The following is a 21,239-nucleotide window of genomic DNA, read 5'->3' as shown; positions in this document are numbered from 1 at the left end:
TAAGAAGAAGTGAAAAAAAAAAAGTTTAACACATCAGCTTCCTTAAGTAGGAAAATTTAAGGATCTGAATCAAACAACTAGAAAAGCTTAGCCCTGTCCCCTTTGAATGTAGGATGGAATGACAAAATTGGTCTAAAACTAGAAATGGGGAAAGTTTGGCCTCTCAACTCCTTGACTTAACTCATTGGAAAACAGGGGAAAAGACAGGCAACTCTGAAGAATTATTTATCTCATACCCTGGATATCAGTGCTAATAGTATATTCTCCTCTTCTATAACAACAGATATTTCTGGCCAAAACTTACTGCAGAGAATATCCTAACAAAATTTTCAAGTAGACTTTTCCTTTGCCAGACACTAAAGAAATACAGGAATCAAATCATCTAGAATCACTGGACCAGAAAATTAGTATAATGTAGAAAGAAAAGACTAGACTGGATTCTATGCATACCCAGAATGGACTGTATTGATGGGTAATATTATAGTTTCCAAATGTATGTTTCCTTTACACTTGAGACATTAATTTTGTTTGGCTTCAGCTATTCCTAAAATAAATAGCTCAGATGATCCCCATAAGGGTCCACAACTGAATTGAACAATTAGAACCAAATGAAATGGCTGCTTATGTAGGTTAAATATAAATCTTTTCAAATAGTCAAATACTGGTAATTTCATATGGTTAAATCTAACACTGCAAAAAGTGTGAGACTGTGGAGATGATAATGAGTCAGAATACTGATGAACTGGATAGTTCCTTTCCTTTGTCCTCCCTCATTTTCAGATTGAAAAAAAAAAAACAACCCAGAAAGGTAAACTCACTTGCATAAGGTCATAGGGGTCAAATATCTGACACCAGAATCCAGACTTTCTGTCTCAATTCAACATTGTTCCCATACCAATCTCATTTGACTGTAAAATTTAGAATTCTGATATATATATATCTTTTGGGGTCAGAAAAAATAAAGAAATAATCCTAGGATTTCAGAGGTGAAAGTTCAACTGTTTTCCTCAAATCAGCTTTTTATCTCAAGTGATAAAGCAGTGATACCTAATATTTTGGCCTATTCTTAAATTACACAATGGATAATATTTCTAGGGATAAACTTATAATGCAAACAAGAAGAAGATTTGTAGAAAACTACAGTTGTTGGGAAGTGCTGCTAATTAAGTATTCTAGATTCTACCTGAGGTTTAATTCATTATGTATTTAGAAGGTAATTTGCTTGAATTCTGCTTTCCTTCTGGGGATAATTTGTACCATACTCTGAAACTCTCAGATGAAACATAAGATTTGAATATAAGAAGTGGTTTCTAAAACATCAATATACATTATTTATAAGGTCACTAGTCACTGGCAGGGTTTACCAGAAGCATAAGCTTGATGAGGACGGGGACTGTGACTATTTCGTGTACCCCATTATATCCCTAGCATTTAACAGTACCTGGCTAATTTAAAATTTAAAAATATTTGTCAGCAGTGACAACCTCCCCATGAGAACTTGCTTCTTGAAAAGGATCTCCTTCATCCCTATCTAGAAGAAGAGAAGAGGAGAGAGGAAACTCTGCCTAGTGCAGAGACCCAATTCCTACTTCATGGATGTGAAATGCCCAGGATGCTATAAAATCATCACTCTCTTTAGTCATGCACGAATACTAGGTTTGTGTGTTGGCTGCTCTACTGTCCTCTGGCAGCCTACAGGAGAAAAAGCAAAGCTTACAGAAAGATGCTCCTTCAGACAGAAGCAGCACTAAAAGCACCCTGAATCAGGATGAATGGGAAACCATTCCAACAAACACATTTTGGATACACACACAAACACAATTTTTTTTTTAATATTTGGTCAATGAACGAGTGGAATAATCTTGAACACTAAATTTACATCTGAAAAGATATTACTCCTTAAAAAACACTAACATAAAGCAGAAACTAACACACCATTGTAAAGCATTTATACTCCAATAAAGATGTTAAAAAAAAAACACTGAAAATAGTGTTGACAGTGATGGAACGGCACATTAGGACATCTAGGAGCTTTTTCCTGTATATTTACAATACATATTATTTTCCTTCTGTGGCTTATTTTTTTGTCATTAGGTAGTCAGAAAGCTTGAATTTACTTGTGTCTCTCATCTGTGTACTAGATAAAACTATACCCCCATCATCACATAAAAAGATACCACCTCAAAAGGCCCATTATAAATTTGTATTCCCATAGCATTTTGTACAAAATTTTTGCAGGCTTTTAACTCTACCTACTGCCCTCCCTCTTATACCCAGATGGTGAGTTCCTAGGAAGCAGGCAGCAACTTTATTCATCTTTTTATCTTTAACACCTAAACATAATTTATGCTCAAGAATGTTAGCTGTCAGAATACAATTTTCAATTTCTTTTAAGTATCTCCAATGGGAAAGTGAATCTCAATGAACATTAAGAGAACACTGCCACCAACTGGATAATATAGGTCATGCACCCTTTAGCAAATACCAGGAAGAGAAAGCACAGAATTTGTATATAGGTAACTCAGAAGTTTGAAATTTAAACCCAGCTCTATCATTTGCTGTGTTAAATTGGAAAATCTCAATTTTTTAAAACATCATTTTCCCCTTCTACAAAATGGGCATAGTATCTGTTCTATTTCTCAGGGACAATCATGACAGTCAAATTAGATAATGACTGTGAAAGTACTTTATTGATTACAAAGCATTTTCCAAGTGTGAGACCACAGTTGATATTTACTACGCCATGCTGAGTATAACAAATCCATCTTTTTTTTTAATTGAATATTTTATTAACATAATAGTTGTCTAAACAAATCCATCTTATTCCTTACCGCAAATCTAAGTAAATAACCTTCAGTTTGAGAATCAGAGCCAACTCATAAAATTTTAGATGCCTAATGGCAAATTTCTTTCTTTATATGTTAATGTGGACTCACTATCATTAACTTATTGAAATGTGTTGTTGAACATAAAAATATGTTAAAATTAAAACTACTGGGCTTCCCTGGTGGCGCAGTGGTTGAGAATCTGCCTGCCAATGCAGGGGACACGGGTTCGAGCCCCGGTCTGGGAAGATCCCACATGCCGCGGAGCAACTAGGCCCGTGAGCCACAACTACTGAGCCTGCGTGTCTGGAGCCTGTGCTCCGCAACAAGAGAGGCCGCAATCGTGAGAGGCCCACGCACCGCGATGAAGAGTGGTCCCTGCTTGCTGCAACTAGAGAAAGCCCTTGCACAGAAACGAAGACTCAACACAGCCAAAAATAAAATAAAATAAATAAATAAAAAATGATAATAAAAATACAGGAATTCCTTTTAAAAAAAAAAAACTACTTGGAGATACCATTTCTCACCTACCAGACTGGCAAAAATCCAAAAGCTTGACAACAAGCTGAGTTGTCAACCACGTTGGAGAGACTGTGGTAAAAAGGCTGTCATATATTGTTTGTGGAAATAGAAAATAGCATAACTCCTTTTGCACTATTTAGCAAAATTACATATGTACCCTTCAACCTAACAGTTCTACTTCTAGGAATATATTCCAAAGATACAATGGCAAAAATAAGAAAAAACAATATGTACAAGGCATATTCAGACCAGTAAGCAAGGAAGCTATCAAAGAATACTGGGGTTGTTTTACTGCACACTTTAAATTTGTAATCTTAAAATGAGATTTGAATTTTTATTGAGTACCTTTAAAAAGGTAGCATCAAAATCATAAAATTAACATCTGTTATGAATCATATCTAAAACTGGGTTTAAACAGAAATTTTACTTCCTGATTTAATTTCAGGGGAACTAATGTTTAGGAAAGCTATTAGGTGAATGTTTATTTATTTATTTATTTATATTTTTTTATACAGCAGGTTCTTATTAGTCATCAATTTTATACACATCAGTGTATACATGTCAATTCCAATCGCCCGATTCATCACACCACCATCCCCACCCCCCCGCGGCTTTCCCCCTTTGGTGTCCATACATTTGTTCTCTACATCTGTGTCTCAACTTCTGCCCTGCAAACCGGTTCATCTGTACCATTTTTCTAGGTTCCACATACATGCGTTAATATACGATATTTGTTTTTCTCTTTCTGACTTACTTCACTCTGTAGGACAGTCTCTAGATCCATCCACGTCTCAACAAATGACCCAATTTCGTTCCTTTTTATGGCTGAGTAATATTCCATTGTATATATGTACCACCTCTTCTTTATCCATGCGTCTGTCGATGGGCATTTAGGTTGCTTCCATGACCTGGCTATTGTAAACAGTGCTGCAATGAACACTGGGGTGCATGTGCCTTTTTGAATTAAGGTTTTCTCTGGGTATATGCCCAGTAGTGGGATTGCTGGATCATATGGTAATTCTATTTTTAGTTTTTTAAGGAACCTCCATACTGGTCTCCACAGTGGCTGTATCAATTTACATTCTCACCAACAGTGCAAGAGAGTTCCCTTTTCTCCACACCCTCTCCAGCATTTGTTGTTTGTAGATTTTCTGATGATGCCCATTCTAACTGGTGTGAGGTGATACCTCATTGTAGTTTTGATTTGCATTTCTCTAATAATCAGTGATGTTGAGCAGCTTTTCAAGTGCTTCTTGGCCATCTGTATGTCTTCTTTGGAGAAATGTCTATTTAGGTCTTCTGCCCACTTTGGGATTGGGTTGTTTGTTTCTTTAATATTGAGCTGCATGAGCTGTTTATATATTTTGGAGATTAATCCTTTGTCCGTTGATTCGTTTGCAAATATTTTCTCCCATTCTGAGGGTTGTCTTTTCGTCTTTATGGTTTCCTTTGCTGTGCAAAAGCTTTGAAGTTTCATTAGGTCCCATTTGTTTATTTTTGTTTTTATTTCCATTACTCTAGGAGGTGGATCAAAAAAGATCTTGCTGTGATTTATGTCAAAGAGTGTTCTTCCTATGTTTTCCTCTAAGAGTTTTATAGTGTCTGGTCTTACATTTAGGTCTCTAATCCATTTAGAGTTTATTTTTGTGTATGGTGTTAGGGAGTATTCTAATTTCATTCTTTTACATGTAGCTGTCCAGTTTTCCCAGCACCACTTATTGAAGAGACTGTCTTCTCCATTGTATATCCTTGCCTCCTTTGTCATAGATTAGTTGACCATAGGTGCGTGGGTTTACCTCTGGGCTTTCTACCTTGTTCCATTGATCTATGTTTCTGTTTTTGTGCCAGTACCATATTGTCTTGATTACTGTAGCTTTGTAGTATAGTCTGAAGTCAGGGAGTCTGATTCCTCCAGCTCCATTTTTTTCCCTCAAGACTGCTTTGGTTATTCGGGGTCTTTTGTGTCTCCATACAAATTTTAAGATTTTTTGTTCCAGTTCCATAAAAAATGCCATTGGTAATTTGATAGGAATTCATTGAATCTGTAGATTGTTTTGGGTAGTATAGTCATTTTCACAATATTGATTCTTCCAATCCAAGAACATGGTATATCTCTCCATCTGTTGGTATCATCTTTAATTTCTTTCATCAGTGTCTTATAGTTTTCTGCATACAGGTCTTTTGTCTCCCTAGGTAGGTTTATTCCTAGGTATTTTATTATTTTTGTTGCAATGGTAAATGGGAGTGTTTCCTTAATTTCTCTTTCAGATTTTTCATCATTAGTGTATAGGAATGCAAGAGATTTCTGTGCATTAATTTTGTATCCTGCAACTTTACCAAATCCATTGATTAGCTCTACTAGTTTTCTGGTGGCATTTTTAGGATTCTCTATGTATAGTATCATGTCATCTGCAAACAGTGACAGTTTTACTTCTTCTTTTCCAATTTGTATTCATCTTATATCTTTTTCTTCTCTGATTGCCATGGCTAGGACTTACAAAACTATGTTGAATAATAGTGGTGAGAGTGGACATCCTTGTCTTGTTCCTGATCTTAGAGGAGATGCTTTCAGTTTTTCACCATTGAGAATGATGTTTGCTGTGGGTTTGTCATATATGGCCTTTATTATGTTGAGGTAGGTTCCCTCTATGCCCACTTTCTGGAGAGTTTTTATCAGAAATGGGTGTGGAATTTTGTCAAAAGCTTTTTCTGCATCTATTGAGGTGATCATATGGTTTTTATTCTTCAACTTGTTAATATGGTGTATCACATTGATTGATTTGCATATATTGAAGAATCCTTGCATCCCTGGGATAAATCCCACTTGATCATGGTGTATGATCTTTTTAATGTGTTGTTGGATTCTGTTTGCTAGTATTTTGTTGAGGATTTTTGTATATATATTCATCAGTGATATTGGTCTGTAATTTTCTTTTTTGTAGTATCTTTGTCTGGTTTTGGTATCAGGGTGATGGTGGCCTCATAGAATGAGTTTGGGAGTGTACCTTCCTCTGCAAGTTTTTGGAAGAGTTTGAGAAGCATGGGTGTTAGCTCTTCTCTAAATGTTTGATAGAATTCACCTGTGAAGCCATCTGGTCCTGGACTTTTGTTTGTTGGAAGATTTTTTTTTTTAAACATTTATTTATTTATTTATTTATTTATTTATTTTTGGCTGTGTTGGGTCTTTGTTTCTGTGCGAGGGCTTTCTCTAGTTGCGGCAAGCGGGGGCCACTCTTCATCGTGGTGCGCGGGCCTTTCACTGTCGCGGCCTCTCTTGTTGTGGAGCACAGGCTCCAGACACGCAGGCTCAGTAGTTGTGGCTCACGGGCTTAGCCGCTCCACGGCATGTGGGATCTTCCCAGACCAGGGCTCGAACCCGTGTCCCCTGCACTGGCAGGCAGATTCTCAACCACTGCACCACCAGGGAAGCCCCTGTTGGAAGATTTTTAATCACAGTTTCAACTTCATTACTTGTGATTGGTCAGTTCATATTTTCTATTTCTTCCTGGTTCAGTCTTGGAAGGTTATACCTTTCTAAGAATTTGTCCATTTCTTCCAGGTTGTCCATTTTATTGGCCTAGAGTTGCTTGTAGTAGTCTCTTAGGATGCTTTGTATTTCTGAGGTGTCTGTTGTAACTTCTCCTTTTTCATTTCTAATTTTATTGATTTGAGTCCTCTCCCTCTTTTGCTTGATGAGTCTGGCTAATGGTTTATCAATTTTGTTTATCTTCTCAAAGAACCAGCTTTTAGTTTTATTGATCTTTGCTATTGTTTTGTTTCTATTTCATTTATTTCTGCTCTGATCTTTATGATTTCTTTCTTTCTGCTAACTTTGGGTTGTGTTTGTTCTTCTTTCTCTAGTTCCTTTAGGTGTAAGGTTAGATTGTTTATTTGAGATTTTTCTTGTTTCTTGAGGTAGGCTTGTATAGCTATAAACTTCCCTCTTAGAACTGCTTTTGCTGCATCCCATAGGTTTTGGATCATTGTGTTTTCATTGTCATTTGTCTCTAGGTATTTTTTGATTTCCTCTTTGGTTTCTTCAGTGATCTCTTGGTTATTTAGTAACGTATTGTTTAGACTCCATGTGTTTGTGTTTTTTACGTTTTTTCTCCTGTAACTGATTTCTAATCTCATAGCGTTGTGGTCAGAAAAGATGCCTGATATGATTTCAATTTTCTTAAATTTACTGAGGCTTGATTTGTGACCCAAGATGTGATCTATCCTGGAGAATGTTCCGTGCACACTTGAGAAGAAAGTGTAACCTGCTGTTTTTGGATGGAATGTCCTATAAATATCAATTAAATCTATCTGGTCTATTGTGTCATTTAAAGCTTCTGTTTCCTTATTTATTTTCATTTTGGATGATCTGTCCATTGGTGTAAGTGAGGTGTTAAAGTCCCCCACTATTATTGTGTTACTGTCGATTTCCTCTTTTATAGCTGTTAGCAGTTGCCTTATGTATCGAGGTGCTCCTATGTTGGGTGCATATATATTTATAATTGTTATATCTTCTTCTTAGATTGATCCCTTGATCATCATGTAGTGTCCTTCCCTGTCTCTTGCAACATTCTTTACTTTAAAGTCATTTTATCTGATATGAGTATTGCTACTCCAGCTTTCTTTTGATTTCCATTTGCATAGAATATCTTTTTCCATCTCCTCACTTTCAGTCTGTATGTGTCCCTAGGTCTGAAGTAGATCTCCTGTAGACAGCATATATATGGGTCTTGTTTTTGTATCCATTCAGCAAGCCTGTGTCTTTTGGTTGGCGCATTTAATCCAGTCACGTTTAAGGTAATTATCGATATGTATGTTCCTATTACCATTTTCTTAATTGTTTTGGGATTGTTTTTGTAGGTCCTTTTCTTCTCTTGTGTTTCCCAGTTAGAGAAGTTCTTTTAGTATTTGTTGTAGAGCTGGTTTGGTGGTGCTGAATTCTCTAAGCTTTTGCTTGTCTGGAAAGCTTTTGATTTCTCCATCGAATCTGAATGAGATCCTTGTCAGGTAGAGTAATCTTGGTTGTAGGTTCTTCCCTTTCATCACTTGAAGTATATCATGACACTCCCTTCTGGCTTGCAGAGTTTCTGCTGAGAAATCAGCTGTTAACCTTATGGGAGTTCCCTTGTATGTTATTTGTCATTTTTCCCTTGCTGCTTTCAATAATTTTTCTTTGTCTTTAATTTCTGCCAATTTGATTACTATGTGTCTCGGCGTGTTTCTCCTTGGGTTTATCCTGTATGGGACTCGCTGTGCTTCCTGGACTTGGGTGGCTATTTCCTTTCCCATGTTAGGGAAGTTTTTGACTATAATCTCTTCAAATATTTTCTTGGGTCCTTTCTCTCTCTCTTCCTCTTCTGGGACCCCTATAATGCGAATGTTGTTGCATTTAATGTTGTCCCAGAGGTCTCTTAGGCTGTCTTCATTTCTTTTCATTCTTTTTTCTTTAGTCTGTTCCGCAGCAGTGAATTCCACCATTCTGTCTTCCAGGTCACTTATCCGTTCTTCTGCCTCAGTTATTCTGCTATTGATTCCTTCTAGTGTAGTTTTCGTTTCAGTTATTGTATTGTTCATCTCTGTTTGTTTGTTCTTTAATTCTTCTAGGTCTTTGTGAACATTTCTTGCATCTTCTCCATCTTTGCCTCCATCCTTTTTCCGAGGTCCTGGATCATCTTCACTATCATTCTGAATTCTTTTTCTGGAAGGTTGCCTATCTCCACTTCATTTAGTTGTTTTTCTGGGGGTTTATCTTGTTCCTTCATCTGGTACATAGCCCTCTGCCTTTTCATCTTGTCTATCTTTCTGTGAATGTGGTTTTTGATCCACAGGCTGCAGGACTGTAGTTCTTCTTGCTTCTGCTGTCTGCCCTCTGGTGGATCTAGGTGAATGTTTTATAAATTACTGTTTCTAATTTTCGGTCATACCCTCATGATTCCAGCAAGCTAGTCCTATCTTCTAAGATATGTATCAAACCTAGTACACATTAAAAATCCTATAAGGTCCTAGGTAGTTTTCATTTAATTATTCATTAAAGAAACACTTATTCTCCTATTGTAACAAGTGTGAAGTCTTTCGACTGTTAATAAAAGATCTGTCAACCACCAAAAAAACCAAAACAAATCTATTTGGGGTTGTGTCAAAGAATTCAAGAGTCAACTTGAGGGGACTCCCACTGTCCAGAGATGGGACATTTGAGCATCAAAAAGAATAACAGGGCTTCCCTGGTGGCGCAGTGGTTGAGAATCTGCCTGCCAATGCAGGGGACACGGGTTCGAGCCCTGGTCTGGGAAGATCCCACATGCCGCGGAGCAACTAGGCCCGTGAGCCACAATTACTGAGCCTGCACGTCTGGAGCCTGTGCTCCACAACAGGAGAGGCCGCGACAGTGAGAGGCCCACGCATCGCGATGAAGAGTGGCCCCCGCTTGCCGCAACTGGAGAAAGCCCTCGCACAGAAATGAAGACCCAACACAGCCATAAATAAATAAATAAATAAATTTAAAATAAATGTGATTTGAATTAAAAATATATATATATAAAAAAAAAGAACTTTAAAAAAAAAAAAAGAATAACAACTGCAAAGAATGTAAACATATCATAGTTGTTCAAAATCATAATAATTTTTAAAACTCTGATCACCTTTGGAGGATATTACAGAACCAACTTATTATTCTATAACTTAGCAAGTAAAGCGAAACAAATCAAATACACAGCCTACCTTTTCTATATGAACTGTATCCCTGAATGACCAAATAGTTGAAGAAGCAAAGTCCTTATTTATAGAAGAATTTAAAATAATAAATAAGGAATGATAGAATAGCACCACTTTTCAACCCCTAGTGAAACAGTTCATTTGGGCAATGATTATCAAAGGTTATTAAAAATCATTAGGGGGGCTTCCCTGGTGGCGCAGTGGTTAAGAATCCGCCTGCCAATGTAGGGGACACGGGTTCGAGCCCTGGTCCAAGAAGACCCCACATGCCACGGAACAACTAAGCCCTTGTGCCTCAACTACTGAGACTGTGCTCTAGAGCCCGCAAGCCACAACTACCGAGCCCACATGCTACAACTACTGAAGCCCGAGCGCCTAGAGCCCGTGCTCCACAACAAGAGAAGCCACAGCAATGATAAGCCCACTCGCCGCAACTAGAGAAAGCCCGCGTGCAGCAATGAAGACCCAATAGAGCCCAAAATAAATAGATTAAATAAATAAATTTATTTTTAAAAATATTAGCAAACTGAATTCAGGAACATATAAAAAACCATGACCAACTGCAGTCAGTGCCAGGAACCCAAGGCTGGTTAAATGTTCAATAATCAAGTAATGTAATTTGTCATATTAAAAGAATAAAGGCAAAATCCCCATGATCATCTCACTAAATGCAGAACTAGCATTTGACAAAATCTGATACTCATTCATGATAAAATCTCCTAGCTAATAATAGGAGGAAATTTCCTCATTTTGATAGATAAAAAAGTTATAAAAACCCTACAGCTAACTTCATACCTAATGCTAAAAGACTGAATGCACTCCCTGTAAAATCAGGAACAAGGCAAAGGTGTCTGCTCTCACCATTTCTATTCAACATTATGCTGGAAGTTCTAGACAATGTCCTAAGAAAAAGCAAACAAACAACAAAAACAGAACCAAATAACATCAAGGAATCCAGATTGGAAAGGAAGAAATAAAACTGTCCTTATTCAAAACATGATTGTCTATGTAGAAAATCCTAAGGAACCCACAATAAAACTACTAGAATTAGTAAATGAGTCCAGGGAGGTCACAGGATACAAGATCAATATACAAAAATCAATTATATTTCTATACACTGGCAGTAAACAGACTGAAATGAAATTAAGAAAACAATTCTATTCATAATAATATCAAAAGGAATTAAATAGGAATAAATTTAACAAAACAAATGTAAAATTTATACGCCAAAAAGTATAAAACATTGCTGAGAGAAATTAAAGAAGTAATTGTTAAGATGGTAATTTCCCCCAAATTGATATATAGTTTCAATGCAATTCCTCTCAAAATCCTAGTAGGCTTCTCTGTAGAAGTTGATAAGCTGATGAAAGTGCAAAAGACCTAGGAGAACCAAAACAATTTTGAAAAAGAACAATTGAAAGATTTACACTAACTGTAATTGATTTCAAAGCTTACGAGAAAGCTAAAGTACTCAAGAGAATGTGGTATTATTATAAAGATAGGAATGTAGATCAATGGAACAGAATTGAGAGACCAGAAGGAAACCCTTATATTAATGGTCAACTGATTTTCAACAAAGGTGTCAAGACAATTCAATGAGGAAAGAATTTTTCCACAAATAGTGCTGGAATAATTGGATATCCACATGCAAAAAAGAAAAACTTAGACCCTTACCTCATACCATACAAAAAAATTAATTCAAAATGGATCACAGAATTAAATGAAAAAGCTTAAAACTATAGTCTTCTAGAAGAAAACAGGAGAAAATCTTCATGACTCTGGGCTAGCAGAATTCTTAGAGACAACACCAAAAGCATGAGGCATAAAAGGAAAATATGATAAATTGCACTTCAAAAAAATTTAAAACTTTTGACTTTTAAGAGATACCATTAATGAAATGAAAAAACAAGCCACTGGCTGGAAGAAAATATTGCAAATCACATACCTGATAAAAGACTTGTATCTAGAATATACAAAGAACTCTTATAACTCAATAATAAGACAATAACCCAATTTAAAAATGTGCAAAAGACTTGAATAGACACTTCACCAAAGACACCCAAATGACTACTAAGCACATAAAAATCTGTTCAGAATCACTGGGTTTTAGGGAAATGCAAATTAAAACCACAATGAGATACTACTATATGCCCATTAGAATGGCTATAATAAAAAAGGCAGACAATAGTAAGTGTTGATGAGGATGTAGAGAAACCAAAACTCTCATACATTGCTGGTGGGAATGTAAAATGGTAAGCCACTTTGGAAAACTGGCAGTTTCTTAAAAAGTTAATCACATCTTTACCACATAGCTTTATAAAGTTTTGATATCCTGTAGAGAAGTCCAGACGCTTCTTCACTCTTTTACAAAATTATCTTGGCTTCTGTTTTGTCTTCTACTATCAGTAAAATTCTAGGATTCATGAAAATTCTGTGCAAAACCCTGTTGAGATTTTAATTGGAATTGTGTTAAGTTTATAAGTTACTTTGGGGAGAGCCTCCATATTTTTGATTGTTTCCCTCCATTTAACACAGTATATTAGTTGTCTATTGCTGCATAAAATATTATTGTAAACTTAGTAGTATATAACAACACATATTTATTATCTCACAGTTTCTATGGGTCAGTTGTCTGGGCATGGCTTAGCTAGGCTACAGTCAGTGTTGGCCAGGGCTGAGTTCTCATCTGAGGCTCAAGTTGGGAAGGATCCACTTCTGTCACATGATTTTTGGCAGCATTCAGTTCCTTGCAGGCTGCTGGATGCGGGCCTCAATTTCTTGCTGCGTGTTGGCTAGGGCCTGCCTTCAGTTCCTTATCATGTGGCCTTCTCCTTAGGACAGCTCACAAAATGGCAGCTTGCTTCTTGAATGCCAACAAGGGAGAGTAACCTTTGCCAGATTTTATTTCTTAAAAGCAAATCACAGTTCCCATTCATACTCAAGAGGAAGGGTTTACACAAGGCATGAATATCAGGAGGCGGGGATCATGGGAGCCAGCTTAGAATTTGCAATATATGGTATACCTTTCCATTAACTAATTTCTCCCTAAAATTCTTATGCATCCTATAATAGGTTTATTCATGTGCACTTCTCAGTTTGTAATGCCATAAAAAATAGGTATAATTATTACTTCAATATAGGAATGCTATTGTATTCTGGATACTGATCTTTTATCTAGCAACCTTGTTTAACTCTCTTATTAGCCCCAACAATTTACCTGTCACTTGGATTTTCCTCATAAATATCACTTGTGAATAATACAATTTTGTATCTTTTCTTGTAACCTTTATACCTTTTATTTATTTTTCTTGTCTTACTGGACAATAATAAGACCTCCAATAAAATATTTAACAGAAGTTGTGATACCAGGCCTGTTACCTGATAAACCCTTTGTCAGGTTTATCAGGATATTCCTTTCCTTGTCTAGTTTGCTAAGAACTTTGAAGACGAATAGGTATTTAATTTTATCAAATACTTCCTCTGCAATAACCAGGAGGATCAAATAGATTTTCTCTCTTAATCTGTTGATTTGGTAATTATGCACATTTTCTAATGTTAAACCATTCTAGCAACCTTGAGATAAAAACTCCTTGATCATAAAATGTATGTTTTATGATTTTTGCACCTATGTCTTTATAATTATCTTTCCTAAATTGTCCTTGTCTGGTTTTGGTTTTAAAGTATACAGTAATTTAACAAAACAAGTTGTAAAGTTTTTCTTCTTTTTCTATTTCATGGAACAAAGTGCATAAGATTGGGATTATCTGTCCATTGAAAGTTTCACAGCACTCCCACATAAAACTATCTGGGGCTTCCCTGGTGGCGCAGTGGTTGAGAGTCTGCCTGCCAATGCAGGGGACACGGGTTCGGGCCCTGGTCTGGGGGGATCCCACGTGCCTCGGAGCAGCTGGGCCCGTGAGCCACAACTGCTGAGCCTGCGCGTCTGGAGCCTGTGCTCCGCAACAGGAGAGGCCGCGGTGGTGAGAGGCCCGCGCACCGCGATGAGGAGTGACCCCCGCTTGCCGCAACTGGAGAAAGCCCTCGCACAGAAACTAAGACCCAACACAGCCATAAGTAAATAAATAAAAATTTATTAAAAAAAAAACTATCTGTATTTTTTTTCTGCGTAAATGTTTAAACTACAAACTTCTCATCTCAAACAGGCTCTTAGATATTTCCCAACACTCCTACAAGATTCTAGTTAGTGCCTTCTCTTAGTTCTACAAAAGCTATTCTAAATATTTACCATTCTCAAGCTTTCTACCTCACTTTTTCTCCCTATAATCTTAGCATATAATATTCACCTGCTATCTTCAACCTTTTCATCTCTACTGGCTTTCCTCCTCAGCATACTGAGATGATGATTTTCTTAAAAAGACAAAACAAAAACAAACAGGCAAAACAAACAAAATTCCCTTCCCTGAACTATAGGTTCTTCTCTAGCTATTCTTGTTCTTTTAATTTTCCCCATAGTCAAGAGAAATCTGGACTTCCCTGGTGGCACAGTGGTTAAGAATCCACCTGCCAATGCAGGGGACACGGGTTCGAGCCCTGGTCCGGGAAGATCCCACATGCTGCGGAGCAACTAAGCCCGTGCACCACAACTACTGAGCCTGCACTCTAGAGCCCACAAGCCACAACTACTGAGCCTGTGTGCCACAACTACTAAAGCCCATGCGCCCGTGCTCCACAACAAGAGAAGCCACTGCAATGAGAGGCCCGCGCACTGCAGTGAAGAGTAGCCCCCGCTTGCCACAACTAGAGAAAGCCCGCACACAGCAACAAAGACCCAATGCAGCAAAAATAAAAAATTATAAAATGAATAAATAAATCTTTAAAAAAAAAAAAGAGTAATCTACATTTGCTAAGTGTCCTCATCTCTCATTTGTTTTTTTCCCCATTCATTTTCCTCTATATTTTAAGTTATGTTAGATTTGGGAAATCATCGATGGGTTCCATAAAAACACAACATAACCAGATTTGCATTTCTGAAAGATCACTTGTGGCTATGCTGTTAAGAATAGAAGTGAGTGAAATTAATGGGAGGGAGAACTAAATTAAGAAGCTTAACTAGAAGAGTAAGAATGGAGAGAAGTAGATGGATCTGAGACCTATTATAGGGTCTGAAGGATGAGGAAATCAAAGATTACACATGATTCCAGCTGAATAATGGATTTTGATATTCATTGAATAGAAAATACAGATGAAGAAATCTGACTATGTAAAGATAAAAAATTCCTACATGGCAAAACTGCAAAAGGAAAACCAAAAGTCAAATGATAAACTGGGAGGAGGAGGAATGTATGCAACTCATTTCAAAAAAGGTTAATATCCAACAAAAACATGGGAAAATACATGAATAATTCATAAAAACGGAAACACAAATGGTTCTTAAACACATAAAAAGATGCTCAACCTCATTGGTAATTTTTAAAAAGTAAAATAAAAACAACACTGAAAAATAAAAAAAAACACTGATACCATTTTATACCTATTGGAAAAACAAACATTAAAAAATAAAGTGATAATGAACTGAGGTAAGGGTGGAAAAGCAAGTACTCTTCTGATTGCTGGTGAGACTGGAAAATGGTATGAACAATATGGAAGGCAATATGGCAACATCTATCAAAATTACAAATGTATATACCTTTTTTTTTTAATTAATTAATTAATTTATTTATTTATTTATGGCTGCGTTGGGTCTTCGTTGTTGCATGCGGGCTCTTTGACTCAGCAATTCTACTTCTAGGATTTAACTTAGTTATATTTGCAAACTTGCAAAATAAAAGGATATATAATCTTATTCACTGCAGCACTGTATTAGCTAAGGTAACCATAAAATATATTGTTTTGTTTTGTCCAAATCAGGACACTTTTATAAGAGAAAGGGGACACTATTAATATTTAAGCTGGACATATATACACTACCAAATGTAAAATAGATAGCTAGTGGGAAGCAGCAGCATAACACAGGGAGATCAGCTCGGTGCTTTGTGACCACCTAGAGGGGTGGGATAGGAAGGGTGGGAGGGAGACGCAAGAGGGAGGAGATATGGGGATATATGTATATGTATAGCTGATTCACTATGTTACAAAGCAGAAACTAACACACCATTGTAAAGCAATTATACTCCAATAAAGAAAAAAAAAAAATTTAAGCTGGGACAATTGGCATAGCTGAGACTGTCCCAAACAAACCAGGAAATGAAGTCATTCTAATAATAAAAAAAGATGGAAAACAATATAAATATTCACCAATAGGGGACTTTTAAAATAATAATGATACATCCAGACAATGGAATACTAAATAGCCATAAAAGGAAGCACATTATACACTGATTTGGAAGGTTCTCCAAGACGTATAGTAAAAAAAAAAAAAAATTTAAGGAAAAATATAAAACAGTGCTTATATTATGTTACCATTTGTGTAAAACAGGAAAAAATATAATTGCTTAGACATGAATAAAATATATCTGGAAGGATATATAGAAAACCGATAACAACGTTTGCCACTGGAAAGGGAAAGTGGGTAGCTAGGAAACAGAAACAGGAGGGTGACTTCACCATATGCCCATTTGTACCTTTTGAATTTTGAACCAGATGAATAACTAAAATTTTAAAAGAAAATAGTCCTATTAACGAGTTGGCTAATTGATAAGTTTTATGACCTATATTTTTTCCCTGTTTGGGCTTATATGCTGAATAATAAAAATTCTGTTGAAACTATCACAACATTGTTAGTCGGCTATACTCCAATATAAAATTAAAAGTTAAAAAAAAAAATTTTTAGAAAGGAAAAAAAATTCTGTTAAACCTTGTAATCCTATAGAGTTCCTTAAATAGTTTTTAAATCATTTTAACTCTGTTATAAATACAGGAATGAGAATTATGCAAATCAAAACTAAGATAATATTTCATAAAAATTTGAAATCAAGTACCAGTATTGCCAGTAATTATCACAGAAAATTTATATGTACTTATTACTTTTTTCCATTTCTGCATTTAATAATTCTCACAAAATGGCAATTATATTATATTAGTAACCATTTCATATATCATAAATTTATTTGGCACCTCTGTACTTTTTATTGTAATTTTTCACCTAATTGAACTGGACTGGAATAATAAATGCAAATCAGTAAGTAAATACTTAGCTCTGAAAATCTCTTACCTAAGTAGTAGTTACTACATAAATTACCTGATAATCTAAAATGGTTTTACCTAAAAATTTCCCAAAGATCAGAGAGCTAAAACAACAGCTTTTAGCAAATTGACAGGTAAAAGTGGATGATGTAAAACATTTCAAATTACATAACATCTTGAGAAATTATGGCTTATGGAGTGTTCAACTAGATAAGTGTAGTTAAAAATTAATTTTACCTAGTCTTTTAGAGAATGTTTTTGGTCACTATATGGCAATATAAGATTCTGAAAACATCTTTCATATTCTTTAGGTTAAAAAAAAGTTTAAGAAAGGTATGAAAATGCTACCAATCACTTAAGTATTTTTCTTTTTGCTGTTCAAATTCTTTCAAATTAGCTTTAGTCTACAAAGAGCTTTTTAAAATCTTTTTTAGAGACTTTAGCAAAATCAACATTCTCTTAGCATCTTATAATAATATGGACTTGCTATAATCTATTCTTATGGACATCAGAGAAGCCAAATAACAGGAGACATTATTTGGCAAAATAAAGAAAACATGTATTAGGCATCATAAATCTCACCAGTGTGATGATAATATTGTGACTTGTTTTTGACATGCTCATGTTTATATTTTTCAGTCCTATAAAATTTGTGTGTAACTGCTAAACCAAAGAGGAATTAGGAAAGCATACTGGAATAGATCACAGATACATGTGAACTTAGAGGAAATTTCATTTACTCCATGAAGGTCTAACATCAAGTTAAAATATGTGCACCAGCACCATAGTGCTCTAGTCAGAATCTAAACCCTATTCAAGGGGAATTCTCGGCGGTCCGGTGGTTAGGACTCAGCGCTTTCACTGCCGGAGCCCAGGTTCGATCCCTGGCCGGAGAACTAAGATCCCACATGCCGCACAGTGCAGCCAAATTTAAAAAAATTTTTTTAATTAAAAAAAAATTTTTTTAATTAAAAGAAAATCCTATTCCAATACACGTGCTTAACTAATGATGTCTTAGGAGTTTTTAAACATATTAATCTATTTCCTGACCTTGATGAATTATTATTTAAACTTTCAACTCCAATGAATCCCTTAAAGCCTATGAGCCCAAAGCAACACAATGGCAGCATCAGCTTAGTTTCACCATAATAAATAATAACTGAGCATAAAGAAGTGGTAAGTGTAACAACTTTTTCAAAAAACTTGGTGATGGAAGGAATACAGATAAGAGTAAAAATATATCAATTATATCTCAAATTTTAAAAAAAGAAAAAAAAGCAATATTGATGGAAAATCTGAATTGCATAGAGCTACTTAACTGAAATATATTTTAATTTAATCACACACAAAAAGAGGCAAAATATAGTGGCTGTTTCTTAAGATGGCAGAGTCCTGAGCATATTTAAATGCTGAATGATGGAGTCATCAGAAGAAGTTGAAAAATAGAGCAAAGTAAGTAGAGAGATTAACCTGAGAGTGGAGGAAGGATTCCTCTTAAATAGTATCTGAAGAGATAGATGTTGGTTATGAGTGTAATGGTAGGAAATTGAGGGCTTCTTTATGAAGCAATGGGATGGTAAGTTTAAATGAAAGAGGAGCTTTAAAAGAAGGTTTACCATGGAGTTGCCTGTAGGCTGTGGCTGAATATTCTTATCATAGTATTCAAAACTTTTCATAATGCAGTCCCCAGTATATCCTCAGCTTCACTGGTCCACACATTCTCACTCCCAACCAAACTCACTCCAACCAAACTCATCTAGAGTCCCTCAACTGTTCCTCTCATGATGTCTGTTCTTGCAGAGCCCTCTGTCTGGAACACCTTTCTCCTTATGTCCCTGAAAACATCTCTCAACCTTTAAGAGTTGGCTCCACACAAGGGGTTCCCCAGAGGGAGGCCCACTTCAGCATCACTGCCTTAACCATGGCCTATCCCCCTCTCTGTTTTCCCTGGAGGCAGATGTCACAAAGCATTTGTAAGTTGCTTCAGGTGCAAGAACACCGCCCACTCAGGACTTACCCCCATTATCCTTTCCAGACTGGCCACACACTAGGCCAGTCTGAGGAGCTAGCCGGGACCAGGTGGTGGAGCAGCAGCTTGGCGTTCTGACCACCTAGCATCCTTCTCTAGCATTGTGATGCCACCTCCCCTCCTTGTCCCAAGGTTGTGAGGCTTTGTCTTTCCCTTTGGTGTCACATTGAGTAGAACAGGGTCCCCAAAGCCCATGTGATCATTTCCCAGGCGTCATTCCCTGGTGCCTGTGGGATCCTGCTTCATGCAGGTAGGGGAAGAGTGCTCCAGGGCTGGCCAGGAACGACACCTCCTGAAGGAAAATGGGAGCTTCTGATTCTAAGGCCCTGGCCTAGGCCTCTATCCTAATATTGCAGGAGGGGCCTCTCTCCCAAGCCCCATCCTAAGGGTTAGCCCTTGGGCCAAATCTGCCATGGGGTCCAGCTATGCTTTTCTGACTAAATAAGCAATAAGAGGCTCTAAGCTGATCCAGTTCCAAGGACCCTTTCTGCCCTGCTTTGGGTCTCCTTGCCTCCAGGTGAAGGAAGAGCTAGTGCCACCCTCTTTCCTATCAGGCTTGTCCAAGTGTTCCAAGGGACTCGTGACTAGAGCCCAGGATGGCTTGGTGGGAGTGTCCCCGCTGCTGCTGCATGAAGCCCGGCTCCATAGGCCTCGTTCTCGCCAGAACCCTGCCCTGCCCCCATGCAGTTCCTCACCGGAAATGCCACACCCCCGCTCACCCTCTCCTCCCTTCCCTGGAGAGGCAGCTCAGCCAAATAAGTCTAAGCAGGGTCCATCGGTGTGGACCAGGGCCAGCCTGGAGTCATTATGCACCTTCTGGTCTCCAGTTTCACAGTGTGTTAGGGGCAAGACTTGCTCCTTAGAGGAATCAGGCCAGACTCAGTTTTGGAGGAGGGCAAGATTGAGAGGGAGCCAGTTCACCCCAGGATCTGTTCCGGGGTTTCCTACCAGCCCTTCCTGTTTGAGGCTGGTCTTCGGGAAGCAATAGGCCACCAGGCCTGGTCGACCCCAGTTCACGCCATGCCAGGAATCTGCCCACCTGCCAGGTTCAGTTCTTTAAGGTGCCTCTTCAGGGACACAGTGTGTCTCTCTGATTGGGCTTCTAAATCAAAAGCCTGATGTTCGTGTCCCTCTCATAGGGGGAGCTTTGGACACAGGACCAATTTGGAAAGGGTCAGAGTTTCCACTCTGCACATTGTAGAGGGGACACTCTGTAGGTCCATGGGTCCCTTACTGTAGCGAGGTTGAGTAAATTTGCCTTCAGTTAACCTGGGACCTTCTGTTTAATTCCCTCCTGCCTCCCAAAGAGTTTGACCATTTTATAAATTCACCTCTGTTAACAGTGGCCCAGAAACTTCTCTGTGCTAAAAGCATGGGAAGTCTAAAGGCAGTCATTCCCTGGGAAATGGATTCCGTTCTATTTTGCTACCCCTACTCTGTTCATGAGGCCTCATTCAGTAAGGCAACCCCCCCCCCGTAAGGCTGTCCTCTATCCCATGTCCCAGACAGGTGAAACGTCTGCGGAAATAAGCCTGTTTTCCCCTTCAGGTCTTCAGTCGGTTACTTGCCACTACTGTCCCTCAGTCGCCTTTTTGGTAAAATGGGGTTTTAGTTTTGTCCTTTTATTTTAATACTGGTAAATACTTGCACTCAAGCAGGGGAGGGAAGGCAGGGGTCTGGCCGCCTTCCCCATTCCTTTACTGCTGTGGGGCTTGCCCCTGGAGCAGACCTTCCTCTTTGCGCCCCGTGAGCTTCTTTGCTTGTAGTATCTCAGATTTTACATGTTCCATGTCGTGCCACATAACCCTCTTCAAGATACCGTTTGGAGGGTGGGGGAGATCTGCTTCCCACTGTGACTGGGCTGTGGGGTTCTGACTACCTTGCTTACAGGTTCATGGTTTGATAAACTTGTTGTATTCAAAAACGTGAGGGGCTTCCCTGGTGGCGCAGCGGTTAAGAATCCGCCTGCCAATGCAGGGGCACGAGTTCGAGCCCTGGCCTGGGGAAGATCC

At 37.7% G+C, this 21,239-nt stretch overlaps 1 protein-coding gene across 1 annotated transcript; it reads left to right on the top strand.

The window, feature by feature from the left end:
* Positions 1 to 1,592: 1,592 nt before the first annotated feature.
* On the top strand, positions 1,593 to 1,751 carry LOC137775413 (small ribosomal subunit protein eS27-like). Its single transcript, XM_068561250.1, has one exon. It carries the CDS (start codon positions 1,593 to 1,595, stop codon positions 1,749 to 1,751), a length of 159 nt encoding a protein of 52 aa, XP_068417351.1.
* Positions 1,752 to 21,239: the final 19,488 nt, after the last annotated feature.

Source organism: Eschrichtius robustus, chromosome 13 (assembly GCF_028021215.1).
Source record: "Eschrichtius robustus isolate mEscRob2 chromosome 13, mEscRob2.pri, whole genome shotgun sequence".
Taxonomy (NCBI): Eukaryota; Metazoa; Chordata; class Mammalia; order Artiodactyla; family Eschrichtiidae; genus Eschrichtius; species Eschrichtius robustus.
This window is presented reverse-complemented; position numbering and strand designations above follow the sequence as displayed.